The sequence below is a fragment of the Xiphias gladius genome, chromosome 20 (assembly GCF_016859285.1).
Source record: "Xiphias gladius isolate SHS-SW01 ecotype Sanya breed wild chromosome 20, ASM1685928v1, whole genome shotgun sequence".
NCBI classification, from domain to species: Eukaryota; Metazoa; Chordata; class Actinopteri; order Istiophoriformes; family Xiphiidae; genus Xiphias; species Xiphias gladius.
In genome coordinates this window covers 9187141-9205500 of record NC_053419.1, presented here as the reverse complement: position 1 = coordinate 9205500, position 18360 = coordinate 9187141, and the positions used below count along the sequence as shown (strand labels likewise).

The following is an 18360-nucleotide window of genomic DNA, read 5'->3' as shown; positions in this document are numbered from 1 at the left end:
GGAGGCTTAAAATATTTGACTTCATTTCTGTGGGAACACCTGCAGTTGCTCTGCATGAGACTTGCTTCTGTTCTTGTTTACCTAAAGAGAGGAACCGGGGCTATTTGTAATCCGTTGGTACACAGAAAGAAAAAACAAGACAAAACCTAATCTTTTGTTTTATCGCATCTTTGGTTTTGATCTTATCTTCCTACTGTCCTCCTTTCCAGATGTACATCACCAGCACCATCAAGACCAAGTCCAGCCGCCTGGCCAAGCCTGTGCTATGTCTGGGCACGCTCTGTTCGGCCTTCCTCACTGGCCTCAATCGAGTCTCGGAGTATCGAAACCACTGTTCGGACGTAGTGGCTGGTTTTATACTGGGATCAGCCGTCGCTCTGTTTCTGGTGAGGACAGTGGACAAATGAAAAGTTTGAGGAAGTGTGGAAAAGAGGATTAGAGGAGAGGAGAGGAAGGAAAAGATGATTATTCTGTGGTGGATTCTGGTCATGAATTGTTTTCAAATTGTAATAGTAATTTTCAGCTTCATTTTGGAACAGACCCAAAACAGTAGTTAAATGTTTAATTCAGGCCATAGCCTTTAACATGGGTTTAATACCATTTTTAAGACATTTTTAAGCCTTACCTAAAATTCTTATGCACAGCAAAATGTTTGTAGTCGAATAAACTTTAATGACAATAATGTTGATTGGAGAGGCCATATAGGATATGTAAAAGGGTTAAGTAAGCTGTTTGGTGTTCCAGTCAGGAATAACAAGTTCCTAAACACTGATTTGGTAAAGACACTAAAAGGATAAGCTCGTGAAGAGGCGAATGGCGAGAGGATGTGAAACGGGATGAAACTGGGCTTGGAGGAGGTTCAGATACAGGGGAATTTGGATTGAGGGATGACGGTGAGGACGCACTAGCTGGTGGGGGGAAAGATGAGAAGAGAAGAAAGGAAAGAAAATACTCTGGTGGCACCTGGATTTCCATTGAGATCAGCAGTCTTTGATTTCAAAAGAGCAAGAAGAGGAAGAGGTAAAATGACTAAAAAAAGAGAAAAAAGTTATGGGACACATTAATTTTAATTAGTAGTTGTGTTTAATCCAGAGCTGATGGAGGGAACCAGTTGAGGTAACCAATGATCGGATTAATTCTGGCTCTGTACTCCAGAGTAAAGCTTCTTGTTATTAATCTTATTAAATCTAATGTCATAATAATAAATAAATCGTGTGGCTGGACTTGTTCCTCCAAGCATCCAATTTAAAATCAAGATGTGTTGTCAAACGGCGGGGCTTCCACTGAAAATTAAAAAGGCTTTGTCAACATTGCATATTATGCTGAGTGTTTAAATGCAGGGTAGTGATTACAGCTGAATCCCTCAAGTTGTTTTGGGGTTGAAGCGGAAAGCCCACTGAGGAGGAAGGAAGGTGAGGGAACCCCCCACAAATCAAAAAGGATTTATTTAACAGTCTCCTAGGCTTCATTACTTGTAAGTGCCAATGTGCCTCGGGTGCCAAAGCTGGAAGGAGTGCAAAAGAGAGGAGAGGGAGGAGCAGAGGAGACATGGAGGAAAGACTGTGGTGAGAAGAAATCCGGGAGGGGGCACACTGTGGCAGACACCTTTACATCTTGCTAACCCACAAGTTACATGGCAACAGCAAGTAAAACTAAGTAAGTAATTTGACCAACATCTGTTTACAGAGACGATATGGATTGACAACCAGTTTTCAGATTGACAGACAATATGAAATGCGACAATACTGTATGATATTAGCATTACAACTAGCTGTTTTGCACATTGTTTTGCTATGTGGCATACTATACCAAGTAGGGATATTTCAAAAAGTGCATTGTTTTGTACCTAGATTGTGAAGACAGTTAGCTGCAGATAATTTTGTATTGAAATCCTCCCTGTATATCTCTGTATATTAAACGTATTGTATACCTGGCCTGAGTATTACTTGTTTATGCAGACAGTAGTAGTGCAAGATGTTTGGTTAAAACCCTGCTGGATGTTATGAAAGTCCAGGGCACAAAATAACAACAGCACTAAGATTTACAGACAGCTCTACAGGATGGTGAGGAGGGCTTCAGATAATGTGTGAGTTTTTCTAAGGATGAGCATTAGGAGGGCAAATTCCTGTAGGACCACAGAAGACGTTCAGATGATGGTAGATTTTGGTCATACTAGATGCTTCCAGGTTACCTTGGTGAGTAAAGTTAGTGGCATCAATTCCCTGCTTGTCTTTGCCATTGTGTTGTGTACTTCATTGGTTGAAGGAAGCTAAAAGTCAGTGATCTTCAGAGTGGGCAACGTGAAGCAGCTTTGTCCTTGAAACGAGATGAGGAGGAGCCACTACACACCACTCTTTAATGAGGGATATAAGCTTTCAATGATTGACCTATAAAAATTGACATACATTGAGTCAGTGATCTCCAGGGAAAGATGAACTCAAGAAAGTCAATCATCACTTCAGCAGTTTTGAACCTGCTCATTTCCAGCTTATTATCAGCAAACCGTGAACTGAGGAGGGCTTATCAAGGTCTTCATATCTGAGAACTGAGCCTGTTTGATGGACTGCTATCTTGAGGGAAATAAATTGGTACCCAGAGAAGTAGAAAGCAGGTATATCTTAAATTCCTGCGCTACCAGTGCTCACAGAAAGGAGATCTGAATGGGCTCATCAAAGCACCACTGCTCTTAGTCTAACAAGAGGTTTGTCCTCTGCCAGCAGATTGAGGGATCAATGTTAAACACTTGGTTGTGGAGCTCCAGGATGATGTTGGTAAAATCCTAACATAGGAGACAGAGGTATTTGCTTGATCCAAGACAAACTGGAGGTCCATGCTGACACGTGCTGAGTCTGATAGAACCCTAGACATTTTAAATGGCTACATACTAAACCTCTATTCGAGGCTTTCAAGGTATAACATACTACAATATAAAAGGCATGTTACATTATAGGATAAGAGTCCAAACCCTGTTGTTTTCATCCTGTGTCATTTTATATAGGTCTGATGTCTTCTAATAATTTGGCAAATCAAAAACAGTTTCATACATGGAGTCAGTTCAATCTGGACCAGATTTTGTGTACAAAATTGGATCCTGTGGCCGGACATTAAGAACCTTTTGTTTGAAAGCTCAAAAAATGTTTTTCATTTCCATGGCAATAATCAAATTTCACTTTCCTCACCTCAGACAATAGATTGCAGCCTGGCCAAGCCTGTCTTAGCATGGATGACAAAACACAAAAATGGAAAGAAAGCAGTCATCCACAATCTTAGGGGATGCAGTTGAATGAAAACAAAAAAAAGCAGATGCCACACTGAAATGTATTTGAAACAAGCGGGATGGTTACAGCTTAAAAAATAGGTTGCTTCAAGAGTAGATAAGAACAGTCGTGTGAAAACAATGGAAAATAGTGTCGATATAGAGTTGAGCAAAAAGTCCTGCACTTTGAACATTTTTAACTTGCCCATGAATCACAGTGAATCAACTCAAAGTTTACATTCACTGTGACAGACATTTTTGTAAATAATTCAAATGTTTTTTGTGAAACAGTGATTCCCAGCTGTTGTTATTCATTCATTTCCTTGCTGTGGGAGTACTAGAGAAGAACTGTCCATGAACTGCCACAAACAAGGAAACCGCGCATCGTCCAGCGGTGAATCGCCCTGCTTCATTTTCTCCTTTGCCACTGCCTGAGGGTATGGTTGGCATGGCTGGCTGGAAGGGGGATCTTCGTCAGGCTGAGTCTTTTGATTAACTAATTCGTAGAGAGGTTCAGAAATGCAGCAGTCTTGGTGGTGTCTCTGCTGTTAAAAGAACCTGACTGAAGGACAAAAACAAGAATTTACAATTAATAGTAATTTACAACAATTTTAACAGACATATAACTGAAGAAACAAGAAATGAGTTCACTGTGCATGCCGGGCACAGTGCCCAGCCATAAAGATGAGCATCTCTGAGAATTTCCTGACTGCATTATATGATGGCTGACTTTTGTGGACTCATGCAGTGTTTGATTGAGTCTTTACACCCATATAAACTTAATATTACAGCAATAACTTCTCAAAATCACGGGTGCTCTCAGTTCTCTCTAATTGGCACTTAAGATCTCAGTGGCACTAGGGTTGGTAGGCGGTTTGATTTAGTATAATTTGTTAATCACGTTTCAGTTTAATTGGCATTCTCTTTTAACAATAGTTTGATAGTCTTTTTTCACCAAATATCTGCAGAATCAGTGACATTCCCAAAAGCTAATTAGCAGATGTTAGCATGCTAATATGTTAAACTAAGAATGTGTACAAAGTAAACATTATACCTGTTATATATTAGCATGTTAGCATTGACATTGTGAGCATGCTAGCATGCTGACAGCACATCCTCACAGAACTGCTGGCATGGCTGTAGACTCTTTGTCTTGTCATAACATTTGTATGATTTTCAATATAAATGTGTATTTGGACAGTTTTGTTGGATTAAGGTTATGAAAATTATTTTGGCGAATGTTGAATGAAAAATTTGTCAAGGATTCACTAACTCAATCTGTAAAAACCTAATGTAGACACAGCCTGGGAGAGTGTGTGTTAGGTTTATAACTGACATAACACCAGTCACAGAGTCAGAATATCACAGCTGACACTGTCCTTCCCATTTGAGGAATGAATCGGTAATGTTTCAGTTCCATGTCAGCCTGTGTCATTATCGACCTGTCTAAGCTATTAATGCCAAACTGTCCTCATACTTCACAGGGTATATGTGTTGTGAACAACTTCAAAGGCGTCCACAGTGCAGCAGCTAAACAGAAGACTGAGGACTACCGTGGTCTGCCTCTAATGACTTTCCCCCGCGTAGAGAGTCCTCTGGAGACCCTCAGCGCACAGGTAGCTAAAAACACTTAACCTGGAATCCAAAAAACTTTAATCCTTATGATGCACATTATCTTTCCCCATTTATTGGTAGAGCTCCCTCAAGGCCTTAAGCTTAAAACAAAAATTCCCCCCCAAAAGATTATTTTAATTTAGTCTATCGGAATTCGGTTTGTAAGGTAACTTGTTAATGTACTTTGTTGTAATTTACTTTGTCATGTTCTGCTTCGTTTGGTAATTTCCTACATTTTTTAGATTTCCTACAGAGAAAGGATATGTTAATCAGTTAAAGAGAGGGTTTCAATATTAGTCACATATTTGGTTCACCATGTGTTCTTTCTTTCTTTTTTCTTTCTTTCTTTCTTTCTTTCTTTCTTTCTTTCTTTCTTTCTATCTTTCTTTTACACAAAGCAATGACACATGTTCAGAAGAAAATACTGGCATGACATTTTATAATACACATCTGTCCTCCTTCCCAAACACACAGAAACACAGAACCTTACACAGAGCACTCCTGACACTGGTTGACAATGATTTCCTCTACCTTTTCATTTCCACACCTTTTTCCTTCTCCTGTATCCTTCCATTTTCTTTTTTTCTTCATCTCTCTCAATCCTTATACCGCTTTCTCCCTCCCTCCTCACACGTCCATTTTCAGAACCACTCGGCATCGATGACAGAGGTCACATGACTAAGGGGGCAGCACCGGGTCACGTTTGCGTCTCCACAGCACTTCCAGACACAATGACGAGGACGCATGCCACGTGGCTCCGAATGCTTAACAAAAAACACTCCTGATATATCTGTTTCATTCACCTGGGGGACAAAATACGCCATGTTTGTTATGGTTCTCATCTAGTTGGGCTATGCTCAATTCAACCTGCCAACGCACACAGATCGCATCAGTGGCAAAAATATCACGAAGCAAACTTAATCACAGATTATTTTTCCAGATATCTGAAACCATTTGAAACATGGGAATTTTTTTTTCCTCCAAGGTTTGCTGTTTGTAGTTAGAGGACAGTGTTTTGTACATTTTGTATGAGCGAGTGCTGTAGCCTATCCTGATGGTGTTAAACCTGCACACTTCCTGTCAGCTGACTCACTCTGTTATACATCACATCCTGCCAGGTGAAATGCCTTGTCGATCACCACATCTATCCCCCTATGTCTGAAAAATCTGATATGGAAAAAGTATTGATGTTGTTGTTCTGTGATGTTTTTCATTTGTACAGAAAAAAAACAGAATCCTTCTTTTTATTATCTCTTTCTGTACATTAATTGACCGTGTCAGGTCATATTTTGTAAAGATTTTTGTTAATCTGTATGACTATTATGATCCATATGGACCTGTTTGCCTGCTGTAAACCTGGATATGTTTTGGTATCAGTGTTTTGGGGAACGACCCCTCTCTCCATTGGAGGAAATGACAAGGAAGAGTCAGTGACATCCTCTGAGTCAGAAAATGGGGTTTGGCACCATCAGTGCCCCATTATCAGCCACAATATATGAAAATGTGATTGGTTGAAATTCTCATTATGAGTGTCTTTCAACCCAATTTCCTGATTCACTGTGATGTTAAATTGTACTGTACTGTAGAAATTTCTCTACAGAGAGGTCCAGTGGGGTTAGCCTGTGCCAGATCTACCTGAAGATTTCACTGGTATGGCTTTACAATTAAATTTAAAAACTAAGATCCCAATGGAAGACTTCCTTATAAAATGCATGGCAAAAAATTTAAAAAGAGACAGAAATGCTCTTTGGAGTGAAACTGAGTGACTTCCTTAAGGCCCGGCTAGCCCTTTTAATTGGAAACCAGACTAATGACTTCACCCCTCCCCCTCCCCGAGCCACCAGTGGATTGTAATGCAATGTTGTGACTCCATTTCCTATTGGAAGATACGCCCAGCATGAAGAGAGATGTCAAGATGTTTTATAAATATTCATGATTTGAATTATACTCATCATCATTGTGATTATGATTGTCTTTTACTTTGAGAACAAAAGAAAGCATTTCATTTGAAATGCTGCAAATAATTTTTTCTTGGTTTGTCCATGAATTAAATAGTTAGTAGCAACAATGTTTTCTCACGTGTTTTTCATTATGTGTCCGAATACTCACATAGAAAGAGGGAACTTTTTTATCTCTTATAGTAAACAAATGTGACCAAGAACAAGCAGGATAATAGGTTAGAATCATAAAAACTATTGTGGCCCCATTCCTCTCCTGTTTCAATTTCAGACTAAAATACCCAAGAGTAGGAAAATGGAGGCAGAAAGCAGTCAGTCTTAGCACGTTACCTTGCTGGAGGAAGTAGGAAATGTGTCTGTCCTTGTTTTTGTTTCAATATTCAGAAGTTTCTAATCTTCTGACATTTTTACCGTGAGTTTAGCCTTGCAGTCAGACCTACGGTATCTTCTCTGCTGCGTAAAAATCCCATCCTCTTTGGCCCTAACCTAAACCATGGCTCATCTACAGCCTAAAGGTATGGTCACATTAGGCTTTTGCTCAGCAAAACTGCAATGTATTCAGCCCTGAAAAAGGATGTGATGCCACGGTTCGGATGTGGGTAATAAATATTGAGCAGAGTGATCAGAAAATTTAAAAGATCTGTTAGACTTTAAGATGTAGTCTGGTGGTGTAACAGTGCGATAGCACACAAAAAAATTCCATCTACAAACAGACTGCATCAGTGTTTGTAGGGGCCGATTATGCACATTCACACAGTCAAACTTGAACAAAGGTGAACTCTGAACTGTGAATCCACCAGAGGCAGCCAGGGGGATGCTCTGAAATAAGAAACATATGCTTGAACTTGTCAGTTGTACAGGCTTCAGCCGAAGTGAATGGGAGAGGATATTTGCAGGATAGAGTGTAATGTGACCACGCCCTTGAACATTTCCTTGGTAGAGGCTGCAGTGGTCAGTACACAACCTGGAGGGAGGTACTTCGTTCAGGGGAAAAAAAACCCTCTTTCTTTAAATGTTTTTCAGATACATATTCAAGCATATATTGTGAACTCCTAATAAATGCTGTAAGAGCAAGTTCAAAGAAGAAGCCTGATTGTTCCATCTTAGAACAAGTCAGGAAAAAAACGTAATGTTTTCGGGAACTTATGTTTAGACAGGCCCTCAAAAAGTCTCTATGAATATGACTTTATCCTGTGACGAAGTGTTTTCCTCACTCCACACTGCTGTCCAGCAACACAAGTTACCCAGACAAGTGATTAGAATAGATATGCTAAAACCAGGCTTTTATGTAGTTTTTCTGTTGATTCATCCTGTTACGACTGGCGTAGACTTCGGTGATGGTTATGTCACCGCTAAGCAAGGCATACACACAGAGACACAAAGAAAGCTGACGGCTCAGGCAGTGCACTTGCTCTTTTGCTCTGTCAGGTATTCATTTCAGCTGTGACAGCCTGCACTTACCCTGCAGACACACTGACTAAATAGATAGGGTCTGCTGGTGTATGTGTGTGTGTGTGAGTTTGTGGCAGTATTTCATCATGCCATGTGTTTATAAAATGTCCTCCTTGGCTGTTCTGGTTATGTCTCCTTGCTGTCCTCTAGCAATATTTGTGAAGAACAGTTCAACAACCAAATATTGTTTCAAGGTAGCAAGCAAAGCTCTGAGTGGGTTGGTTATGAATAGCTGCAGGATGTTTTAAAACCATGATGGAATCTCAACAACTGCAGGTGAATCTCAGTGGCCAAGTTGTAAAAAAATAAAATTCAGGCAAATAAATCCTCAGTGCACAGTGGGATCAGTGCAATGGATGTCAGTCATTGTTCCTCAGTTTCAATGACTCATCGTTGTTTAACAAGAGCTCATTACCATTCAGTGAAAGCAAATCTCTTGAATCCTTGAAAAGAAATTGCATCATAGTCTGTTGAAATCATCAATCCTCTGGTTTTCGTTGGAGTCACTTGGTAGTAAATTCATTTTGTTGCTAGAAACGAACAACGTTAAGTTTTACTATGCACAAGGTTCAAGGATTCTTAGGTTACCACAACTCTGCTTTCTAATATGTACTGGAAATTATGAATGTATGTGTCAGACAGTTACGACATTCTATATGGACTGAAGAAGAGAGGTAATTAAATTAAGTGCAAAGAAGAGAGGTAATATGTAATAACAGAACACATCCAAACCCAAACAGAAAAGATACAAGAAAAGAAGTCACATCACAGAAGGACTGTTTCAGTGTGTTCAGTTGTGAATTGTTCATCATAATTAAATAACATGTCAGAGTTCATAGAGCGGTCTACAGCTTGTTCATATTGACATTTTTATACATTTTCCTTTTCTACTTAATAGGTTTGTACCAGAAACTCACTGCTAATCCTGTGCTTGTTGTGTCATGATATTACAAGAGCACTGGTATGACATTAAGAGGCTGGGCAAAAAGGTTTTGTTTTGGCTCCCTGACCAGAAAAGCCTCAAGACTCTTTTTCTGACCCTTTTATATATACCTTATGACTTCTTCAGATCCCGTTCTGTTTATAACCCTGAAGCCATTATGTAAAAAAAGCAAAAAAAACCCCAAAAAACTTTTCGACCATATCTCAAACTCTGACAAGTTAAATGATGACTTGTGGGTGCAGCTTTCCTTAAGAAACTATAAGTGCATCAGTGAAGTGCAGGACAACATTATACAGTGATCCATAAACAAGATTTTGTATAGTCCACCACAAGATGCCAACAAGGTGTTTCTGATGAATATAGAAAAGTCTTACACTAACTTTATATCTTTGTTTGTTTTTCTACTTGGAAAAACAGCCTCACCAACCGTGAAATGAGTAACCAGAAAAAAAAAGCCCTAAGCCAAATTAAATGCCGTGTCAAAGGCCAGAAACGTTTAGGCGTCAATGGTAAAATCAACCAATCACCAGCAGTTGTATTTCTTCTCTTTTCCCCTCAAATATACAAGGTTTCAGCAAGACACAAGGACATACAGACTTAACTGGCTGGGTTCAACCTCAGGTCATTTTACACTCTCAATGAGTCTCAACATAAGACTCAGGTGAATTAGGCCATTAAGCTTAAATACCAAAGAGTCTTCATATCGATGATCAAGCTTATCATCATGGCAAGCAAATCTGTACCATTGGGAGGGGATGAGAGGTACAAAAGGAAGGAGTAGAGAGGAGTGGGAATGAAAATAAAGTAAAAAATGGAGGATCAGAAAAAGGGTGAAAAGGAGGTGAAGAAAATGGGGGAAGGGACATTAAGAAGAGGGGGTTGCGCAGCTCTTCAGTCACAGCAACAGGCTAATGAGAACAGATTTGGTTCAGGATCTCTGGTTCACCTTTGTTCAGTGCTTATCGTCTATTCAAATCACAGAAGTCAAGTCCTACTGGAGTTACAGAGCAGGGTCTGACCCCGGAGAACGTCTCAGTCTGGCGTTCAGCGGAACTCCTGAGCCAAAGGGAGGATTCAGCTTCTAGAAATCTGTGAAAGTTCCTACTCCAGAATTTGGGGGAAGATCCTTTTCCAGAACCTGCAAGAGGTTTTGGAAACTCGTCCTGTGTCTAACCAGGTTTCTCTGGGAAAAACAGAGGCGAAAAGCTTCAGAACTCCGGGAGTGTGTTTGTGTGTTGGTTAGTCTGCTGGTGGGACTGGGTGTACTGAGCAAACTGGGTAGACTGGAGAGTAGTGGGCTGACTGGGTGCAGTCTGGTTTGCTTGCTGGTTTTCTGATTGGTACTGTTCTAGCTCTCTCTTCCTCCTCATGGCTGACTGTAGCTGCTGCTTGATTACGAGGATTTGACCCTCCAGTTCTGATAGCTCCTGAACCAATGGGTTTCGGCCCACACCCAGACTGGGGCCGCAGTCACCCACACCCAAACCCCGGCACTGTGTTAGGCCCTGTCCGGAGGACCCTTGCCCTGGCCCCAGTCCTTGGCCTAATCTTCGCCCTAACAGGTCGGATCGACCGTTAGATGTGGTCACTATGGGAAGGTGTTTCTCCAGTAGGGGTAGAGAATTGGGGTGAGGCAGAGGAGAAGGGGGCGGTGGTGGAGGAAGATCATGGGAGGATGGGTGTTCCAGGTCATTCTGCATCTCTCGTGGAAGGACCCTACGCCTGTTGCAGTGAGATGACTCTGTAGGATTCCAAGATGCTGACTGGTTGTTTCCCTCATTGCACCTGGAGATAAGACAGATACAGAGAGAAATGGAGGTTTCTTCAATTCTGTTTTCTTCCTAAGAATACTAATGTGGGAGAGTTTTTTTATTGTCTGACTTGGTCTTACAAGCTGAATCCTGCGTAAGACCAGTGCCTCAGATGGCATCCCACTCCCTGACTATTATATAGAGACACAGATCATGTAAACCGTGTGCTAACACTTTGAGTATACAGAACATATGGTGTAATTCTGTTGTATGAAAAAACTAGAATTAGGCAGGACCAGACCATGAACAAGAGAGTAAAGTGGAGAAACATGTCCCTAAATTCTTGTATGGGAAAGTTCCAGATTTTATTGTTAAGAGGGTAAAGTTGAGATTCTTGGAGGAACACAACAACCAGCGTTTGTTTGCCAAGAACTAGTACAAGCGTTGACCCGAAATGTCCCACTACATGAAAAATGCCTTTTTGTGTGTGTCCCTGAGTGTATTGTTCTGCTATCTCTTGTTTAGTATTTATAGTTTTTTAGCAATGCTTCATCCACCAATCTGTTCAGAATTTAAATACAAACAACTGTCACATGGATTGCTATGAAATGTACCACTTCCGGAAGTATTGCTGAAGCACAACTTCAAAGAGCTGCTAGCATGGCTGTAGACTTTTGTATTAATCAGAATCCCACCCTTCTGGTTAAAATAATCTAAATAGTTTTGATGATTTATTTTCCACTTGGGGGTGTATATGATCATAGAGTTTGTAATGATTTTGTAGTGGTGCAGACCACTTCTGGTAGTATTGTGGGCAAAGCCCCCTTCATTTGATTTTTTTGGCCTCCATAACGACATTTAGCAGTGCATTTTTATATAAAGCCATAACAAGATCATGTTTGTAAAAGTTTCTTTTAATTAAGCTGTGTTGCAGTGAGGTGTGTGGCTAGGCTTGAACAGCTTTTTCATTTAGCTTTTTTTAGGCCTCCACAAGCAGATAAATAAGAAAAAAAAAGAAAAGATCTTGACTGTGATACTGATAGAAATCAATTTTTTGTCCAATTAATTTCCTAGAGTGCCAGTGCTGATCACACCAACCTGGAGGTCTAGCTTCATCTTTAAACTAATGGGCACTAGCTGCAATAAAATGGGTTGAAGGGAGCACGAATGTCATGTTCTATCCAGGCTTTAACACATATCAGCTTACACCTGGGATCAAAAGATTCCTTTTCTCTTCATGCTACTGTGATCCACAATCAGTGTCCATTTTACAGCAGTTGTACTGCCTCCTCTTCAACTCATTTATCCTGCATAATCATGTTTCATGTACTGTGGAACCACCATAAATATATAATCTCACAGCTATTTAATTGGAGCTTTAAAGCCATACAAACTTAAAAAAAAAAAAAAAAAAAAAAAAGCTATGGTTCAGCTTGGTGGTATATCAGTTCCTTTGTTTGCACTGACCATGAAATAACTCCTGCAACATGAAGTCCCCCTGGACCACTGCCCAAAGCTTCTCCCTTTTATTATATACAGGATAAGCGTGTGATTGGAAGACGCCAGGAAGAAAGTAGTATTTGGAATACATGATTGGACATTACATGAGGCCGGTGTCATCTTAGATTTAAAGAAAATACCAGTGTACGCCCTTGCTTTCATGCTTCACTAAACCATGGAAATGTTCTGCTTGATTCTGAACATTTGGTTACTACTGCAATGTTTATCTGCTGGTTAATACATTATCAACTTAGTAGTTTTTAAGTTTTTGTAGACTACAACTGCTTTATTAAATATCAACGTTATGAGGTGTTTTGGTGCATTAGTGGATTAAATGGCATGGAAGGGCAATAATCAGATTTCATATTCAGAGAAGCAAACAAAAAAAGAAATGAATGAATACATTTTACAAAATTATATTCATATGAATGGTAGAGTCACAAAAGATTATTATTGGATTTGAAGGGCAGAGTTATGGCACAATAAAAAAAAATTAAGAAAAAAAAGTATGTGTTTCCAAACACAGTTTCTGTTTCTCTCACACAGAAACTTTCTCATCTATTGGCCAGAAATGCAAGCTGAAAGATAACCAGGATTTCATTAAAGGAATAGAGAAGAGAGATCCTGAAATTGTGAATTGCAGCTTAAGAACTCTCTGGATCAAAGGTATTTCTGCCAATGATAAAAAAGTGAGAAGACGAGTCTAATGAGATACTCCTGACATCAAAAGAGACCTTAAACTGAAAGAGGAGACATCAAAATATAAGAACAAAAAAGGAAGAATGTCATCTTAAACTCATATATGCACCTTTTGAAAAAAAAAAAACTTTGCTGAAATAATGGCTGCAATGAAAGAGAGCTTATTTTGCAATGTGGTTTACATTCTCAGTTATATTAAGCTGTAAAGCTTAAGATAATCACCCCCAATTTCCGCATCTTTATAAGCACTGCTTATTAGCGCTAAAACTGCCTTTATAGCATAGATGTTCTGTAACTAACTAAGCTAAATCAAAGTAGCCAGAGGCTCTCAGGTAGGTCCCTGGTAGGTGTTATAACATCTAGATGGAAAACAAACGCTAGCTTGAATGTGGAAGGGGTCAGGCTTTTAAATCGCTGCCTAAAACTCACTTTTATAGACGTTTATATATTATCCTCCTTTGCATACATTGGTTCTGGTTTTATTGATGAATTTAACTTTTGTTTTTTATTTATTCATTTTGTAAGAACTTTTTAGCTGCTCTCAAAAGTACAATGCAAATAAAGATGATTCTTATCTCAGTAATAATAATAATAATAACAAATAGTAACAATACTATTCCTTCCGTACCAACTAAAAAGCTTGTAGAACAGGTGTCTAATCTATTGTTTTTCCATCAAGCCTCTAACTTAATATCCTTAGCATCCAGGAGTCCAGGTGTCACTCCTACATGAGAGAGGAGCTCTTTCAACTTTTAATGATATGAATGGGAAAGATGGTGCTTACATGATTTCACTGGAAATATGTAAACACTAACTTTTCAGCCTGGTAGACATTACCACAGTGCATTATCCCACAAGAAATAATAATAATATCAAGGTCAGACAGGGAACTGTGCACCATGTAGTGGTGGCAATTTTGTTTAGCGGATGAAAAGCATGCTGAAATACGAGCCATTATTTTTTTTCCCAAATGTTTGGATGTCCTTCACATTGTCATTGTTTTCTAACATGTTTTTTTTATGTATTTGTGTGAAGGACTATGTGCATCTGAAAGAAAAACTACACATTTAAGGTTTTAAATGTTAGAGCTGTGAAGTGCACTATTATGTTCCTCTCATTAACATCAGCGGGCTTCTCCATTTCTAACTCAAAAACAAATATAGCTCCATGTCTGTATATGAAGACGCCCTAGTGAAGGAATTTTTCCTTCTATAGGTCTTTAGGTAGCAACTGGCAGTGTTTCTACATGGAAACACTTCCTACTCACAGGTCACTTACTGTAAGCAGTGGTTCCTTGTCTAGCTCTAGGTTAGCTGTGAAGACAGAGTGGCAGTTGCAACCAAGGTCATAAAGATATCATGGACTGAGACTCCAGCCTTGGGAGGGAATAGTCATAACGCAGGAGCCCTTCAACTCAGGGAGAGACCCTCTTTCCTTGAGATTCCTTATACAATGTAACTTAGGTGAATGTAATTCTTTGGTATCTTTGGATTTGGGACCCAGTAGAATCGTCAGACATGTAGTAAGTGTTATGTGAGTTTAGTTTGGGCTTAAATACGCAAGGAGGACCACCTTCAGAATTCGGTGGCATTACACAGTATTAACTTGTAGCATTGTCTCTATTCTCCTTGACCGTGCTTCAGTAAGTGCTCCTGCTTAAGACATCTGGGTCTCCTGAAACTTTTTCAATCAGCTCACAAGATTTCCATCACAGCCAGAAGCTTATACACACAACTGCGAGTCAGCCTATGTTTTCCTCATTATTCACAGAGAGATAATTCATTTCATCTTCACAACTGCTGAGGGTTAGATAGCCCTCCTCCTGTTTTTTCACAAAGGCCAGATCCCTCCTCCCTCCACCATTTACAGCTGGCACAATCCTCCACATAATTTCCAGGTATACATATCTGGTCCATCCTATTTGCAGTTTGCAGGGTTGCCAGATTCCTCTCATTAGGATTTACCCAATCCTTCATTTACATTTTCATTAACATCGATTTCCTCAATATGCGGTGGTTTAAAGCATGTCCTTGCAACCTACTACAGATCCAAAGTTGTTAGATGCATGAACCAAATGCAGAATCCAAGGCTACTACTAATCAGAATTTCCAATAATCACTGATACTTTTATATCACGTCAACCACTGCAGCATATGAAAGGAGGAAAGCTCAGTGTTAATTTACATTTACCTGCAGCGATTCTCTATGCTACATCCTCAGAATGTTGCTACCTGGGGTCACAACAAACCATAGGCACAGCTTGTAGCATTGTGAATAGGGAGGCTGTCTTTCAACAAGCAGGACACAGGTGCAGCACAAAGAGAAATGCACCCTGCTGCTGAAGCAAGTTTCTTTGAGCAAGATATTGAATCCCTACCAGCTCCAGGCTGCAGGTCTGAACAGCTTTAAATGACCTCTTGATCACCCTGTGGAGGGTGAAAACATTAATGTCAAATTTGGTCTTCTTGTAGGACTGAAACAGGGATGCACAATCCCTTTCTAGTTATTTAGATTGTGTAGAGTTACTGTGGTTGCACAGAATTATACTCGTCTGAAAATGCGTGTGCCCTTGGAGGTGAAGAATAAAAAACATGAAACAAACTGTGTCCTAAATTACATAAAGGTGTCGCTAAAATAAATGCCAGTGTAACAGATTTGAGCAGTTATAGGTATCGTATAATAAGTATAAACACAAGAAGTAATGGTCCTATCCCCATCTAATTTCACCAATAAAAAGAGTCTAGCAGTTAAATCATAACTGATATTACTGATCTACTAGAAGTGACAGATAATCTTGTTTTAGTGTGGACGTCAGTTTTATTGGCTTTACCAGAGCTACATGACCTTAACTGCATTTGATACTGAATCACACAATGTTAACTGGCCATCAGATAGTGTTTCTTGGTATTACAGACACTGCTCCTAATTCTCTTAGTCAGTCAGTTCTCTGACGCCTTTGGGTTTTTCTACATCCTAGTTAGCACAGTTAGGAAATGAAATACATTACTGTTCCATCCTAAATAGTTGTTTTAAACCATTTAATTTTTACCCATGTGCTCCATTTGATTATTTAATACTGTCTTTTAATTACACTGTATACATAGTACTTCTTTAAGATGTACAGCAGGGGTAGCATTGATATTCAAAGGGTTTTTGGTGTATATTCTTGTAACTGAGCCCAAGACGGAACCGTTTACAGCACAAAATCTCACCCTATTTCGGCGCTGTGCTCGCAAAACAGACATTTTTGACGCACGAGGTTTCCGCAGGACACGGACAATATGAGAGTGATAAGGTCTGACCCTTTGACAATGTGCAGCCACAATGCAGAGGAGCTTGACTGAATGAGCGCAATTATGCAGGAATAGGTAATGTATCTTCATTAACACAGGCAGCTCTCACATGGCTTTGGCTCCATTTTTATTACATGTACTTAATATCCACTTTGAGCGCTCCACCTGAGTGTCCACTCAGAGTGCGCTGCTAGGTAGGGATAGAAGAGAAATAGAGTGCGGCAGAATTTTTCATACAATGTGTAATAAAATCTTTTGAAAGGTTGAGGGTTGTTTTGATGTCTCCTTAGAAGCATACAAAGAGAGTACATTTCCCTCTACACCCGATATGCTTATGCGATAGCAGAGACAAAGCTCCAAAGTGATGTTAAAAATGGCAACATGAACATTCACCGCATGTGAATAAAAGGAGGCGACACCATGACACACACTGCAGTGGTGTCAAAACAACTGGGAGGGTTAATGTAACTTATCTGAACAAAGTGAACACATGCAGCATTTGAAAAGACACTGAAACTGCCCATGAAGGAGCTTCCGTGATTTACTAAATCTTCCTCTCTGGCCCGATGTGCCAAACAATACTCTGTGACTTCAGCACGAGATTATTTCTTCAGTATCCCTGACTGATAATTAGCTTCCAACAGACTGTCCAGTCCGTTTAGTTTCTGATTAAACAGGGGTCCCTTAACTGCCACTTAGATGTTAATTGATGTCACTTATCACAGCCTGATAATTTGGACAGTGGCCTGCAGGAAATGCTTTTGTGCCTGTGTAGTGTGAATCAAGGTTACCACATATGGGCTCATATGTGATTCATAATGAAACCCCATCATTTGGCAGAACACCCATCTTTATTCTAAGCTATTTTATTGATGGTATATTTTTAGATGTGTTAGAAGTGCATCTCTATATTCTTTGTGAGGCCTAACGTTGGGTCTGGCAGGGCACTGAGGTCGCGCCTGTACTGGCTGATCGTATGCTTTACAGTGATTGGCTCATTCAAAGCTGTGAAACTCGTAACATCCAGTCATACTCATTCAGGTGTACATCGGGCACATCACAACCTAACGCTCCGAACTTCGACGGTCCCGCTTGCCGCCGCGGGTCACCTGACAGCCCCTTGACTGGGCCAAGGCGGGAACGATCGCGGCCGGCCCTGCGTCGCCTGCCGCCCGCGCCCGCCGCCGGTCGGACGGTTTGTCAGTCAGCCCTCGCCTCGTGACGCCGAGGGCGACACGTGTCTGCTGTCGGACCGCTTCCGCTCTGCCAGGGGCTTTCACCGGCGTTCAACTCGCCGTCACGCCAGGGGGGGTGAGCCAAGTATCTGCTGCTGTGCTGCGAGAGTTTTCATTCATTTCCAGGGGTACGGCACGTTTCGGCTCAGTGCAGGTTGTGTTTCCCTGGCAGTGGCAGTAAGCTAGCCGTGGCCGCATTGTTGTTGGCTAGTTGCTGCTCTGATTCAGGGTCTGATAACCAAACATAACTGGCATGTATGGCTTCTGTATGCTCTCAGGTGAGGTTGTGCAACACATTTCATATGCAACACGTGTATTTCTTTGCATTGGCATTATCCAAGTGAAGTTCATGTAGCAGTTGAGCTAATTTCTCCTGTTGTTGTGTGGCACATGCTTACCTTGTTGCTGATACCAGCCTTTGGCGTATTTTCCCCTCGTGGTTTGAAGTTGTTTTGGGGGTTATCTTTTAGCTCGTGCATGCAATTGAGCAGATCATTAGAAGGTAACTTTAGTCAAACGTGGTTTTGGTTCTTCATTTGAGTTGTAGGACATTTCCCCTGTGTCAAGGTGCTATTAGTATCTTGCCATATTTTCATCTGAGAGTAATCAATAATAGGCTAGTGGGTTACATCTCAGATGAGAAGGGCTTTGCAGGCGTT

General features: G+C 40.4%; 2 protein-coding genes across 3 annotated transcripts in view; one reads left to right on the top strand and one right to left on the bottom strand.

Annotated features, from left to right (window-relative positions):
• The window catches only part of plppr1 (phospholipid phosphatase related 1), a 52575-nt gene extending 45652 nt beyond the window's left edge, over positions 1-6923 (top strand). The window contains exons 6-8 of one of the 2 annotated variants that reach the window (XM_040158257.1): positions 210-386; positions 4741-4872; positions 5516-6923. In XM_040158257.1, coding sequence (XP_040014191.1) covers positions 210-386; positions 4741-4872; positions 5516-5548 — 342 coding nt within the window. In that variant the 3' untranslated portion in view covers positions 5549-6923. Of the gene's footprint in view, positions 1-209; positions 387-4740; positions 4873-5268 lie in introns of both variants that reach the window. The other variant, XM_040158258.1, reaches the window with a different exon arrangement.
• Positions 6924-10431: 3508 nt separating this feature from the next.
• grin3a (glutamate receptor, ionotropic, N-methyl-D-aspartate 3A) overlaps positions 10432-18360 on the bottom strand; it is a 41936-nt gene continuing 34007 nt past the window's right edge. Inside the window, exon 11 of the mRNA XM_040158056.1 lies at positions 10432-11008. Coding sequence (XP_040013990.1) covers positions 10432-11008 — 577 coding nt within the window. The remainder of the gene's footprint in view (positions 11009-18360) is intronic.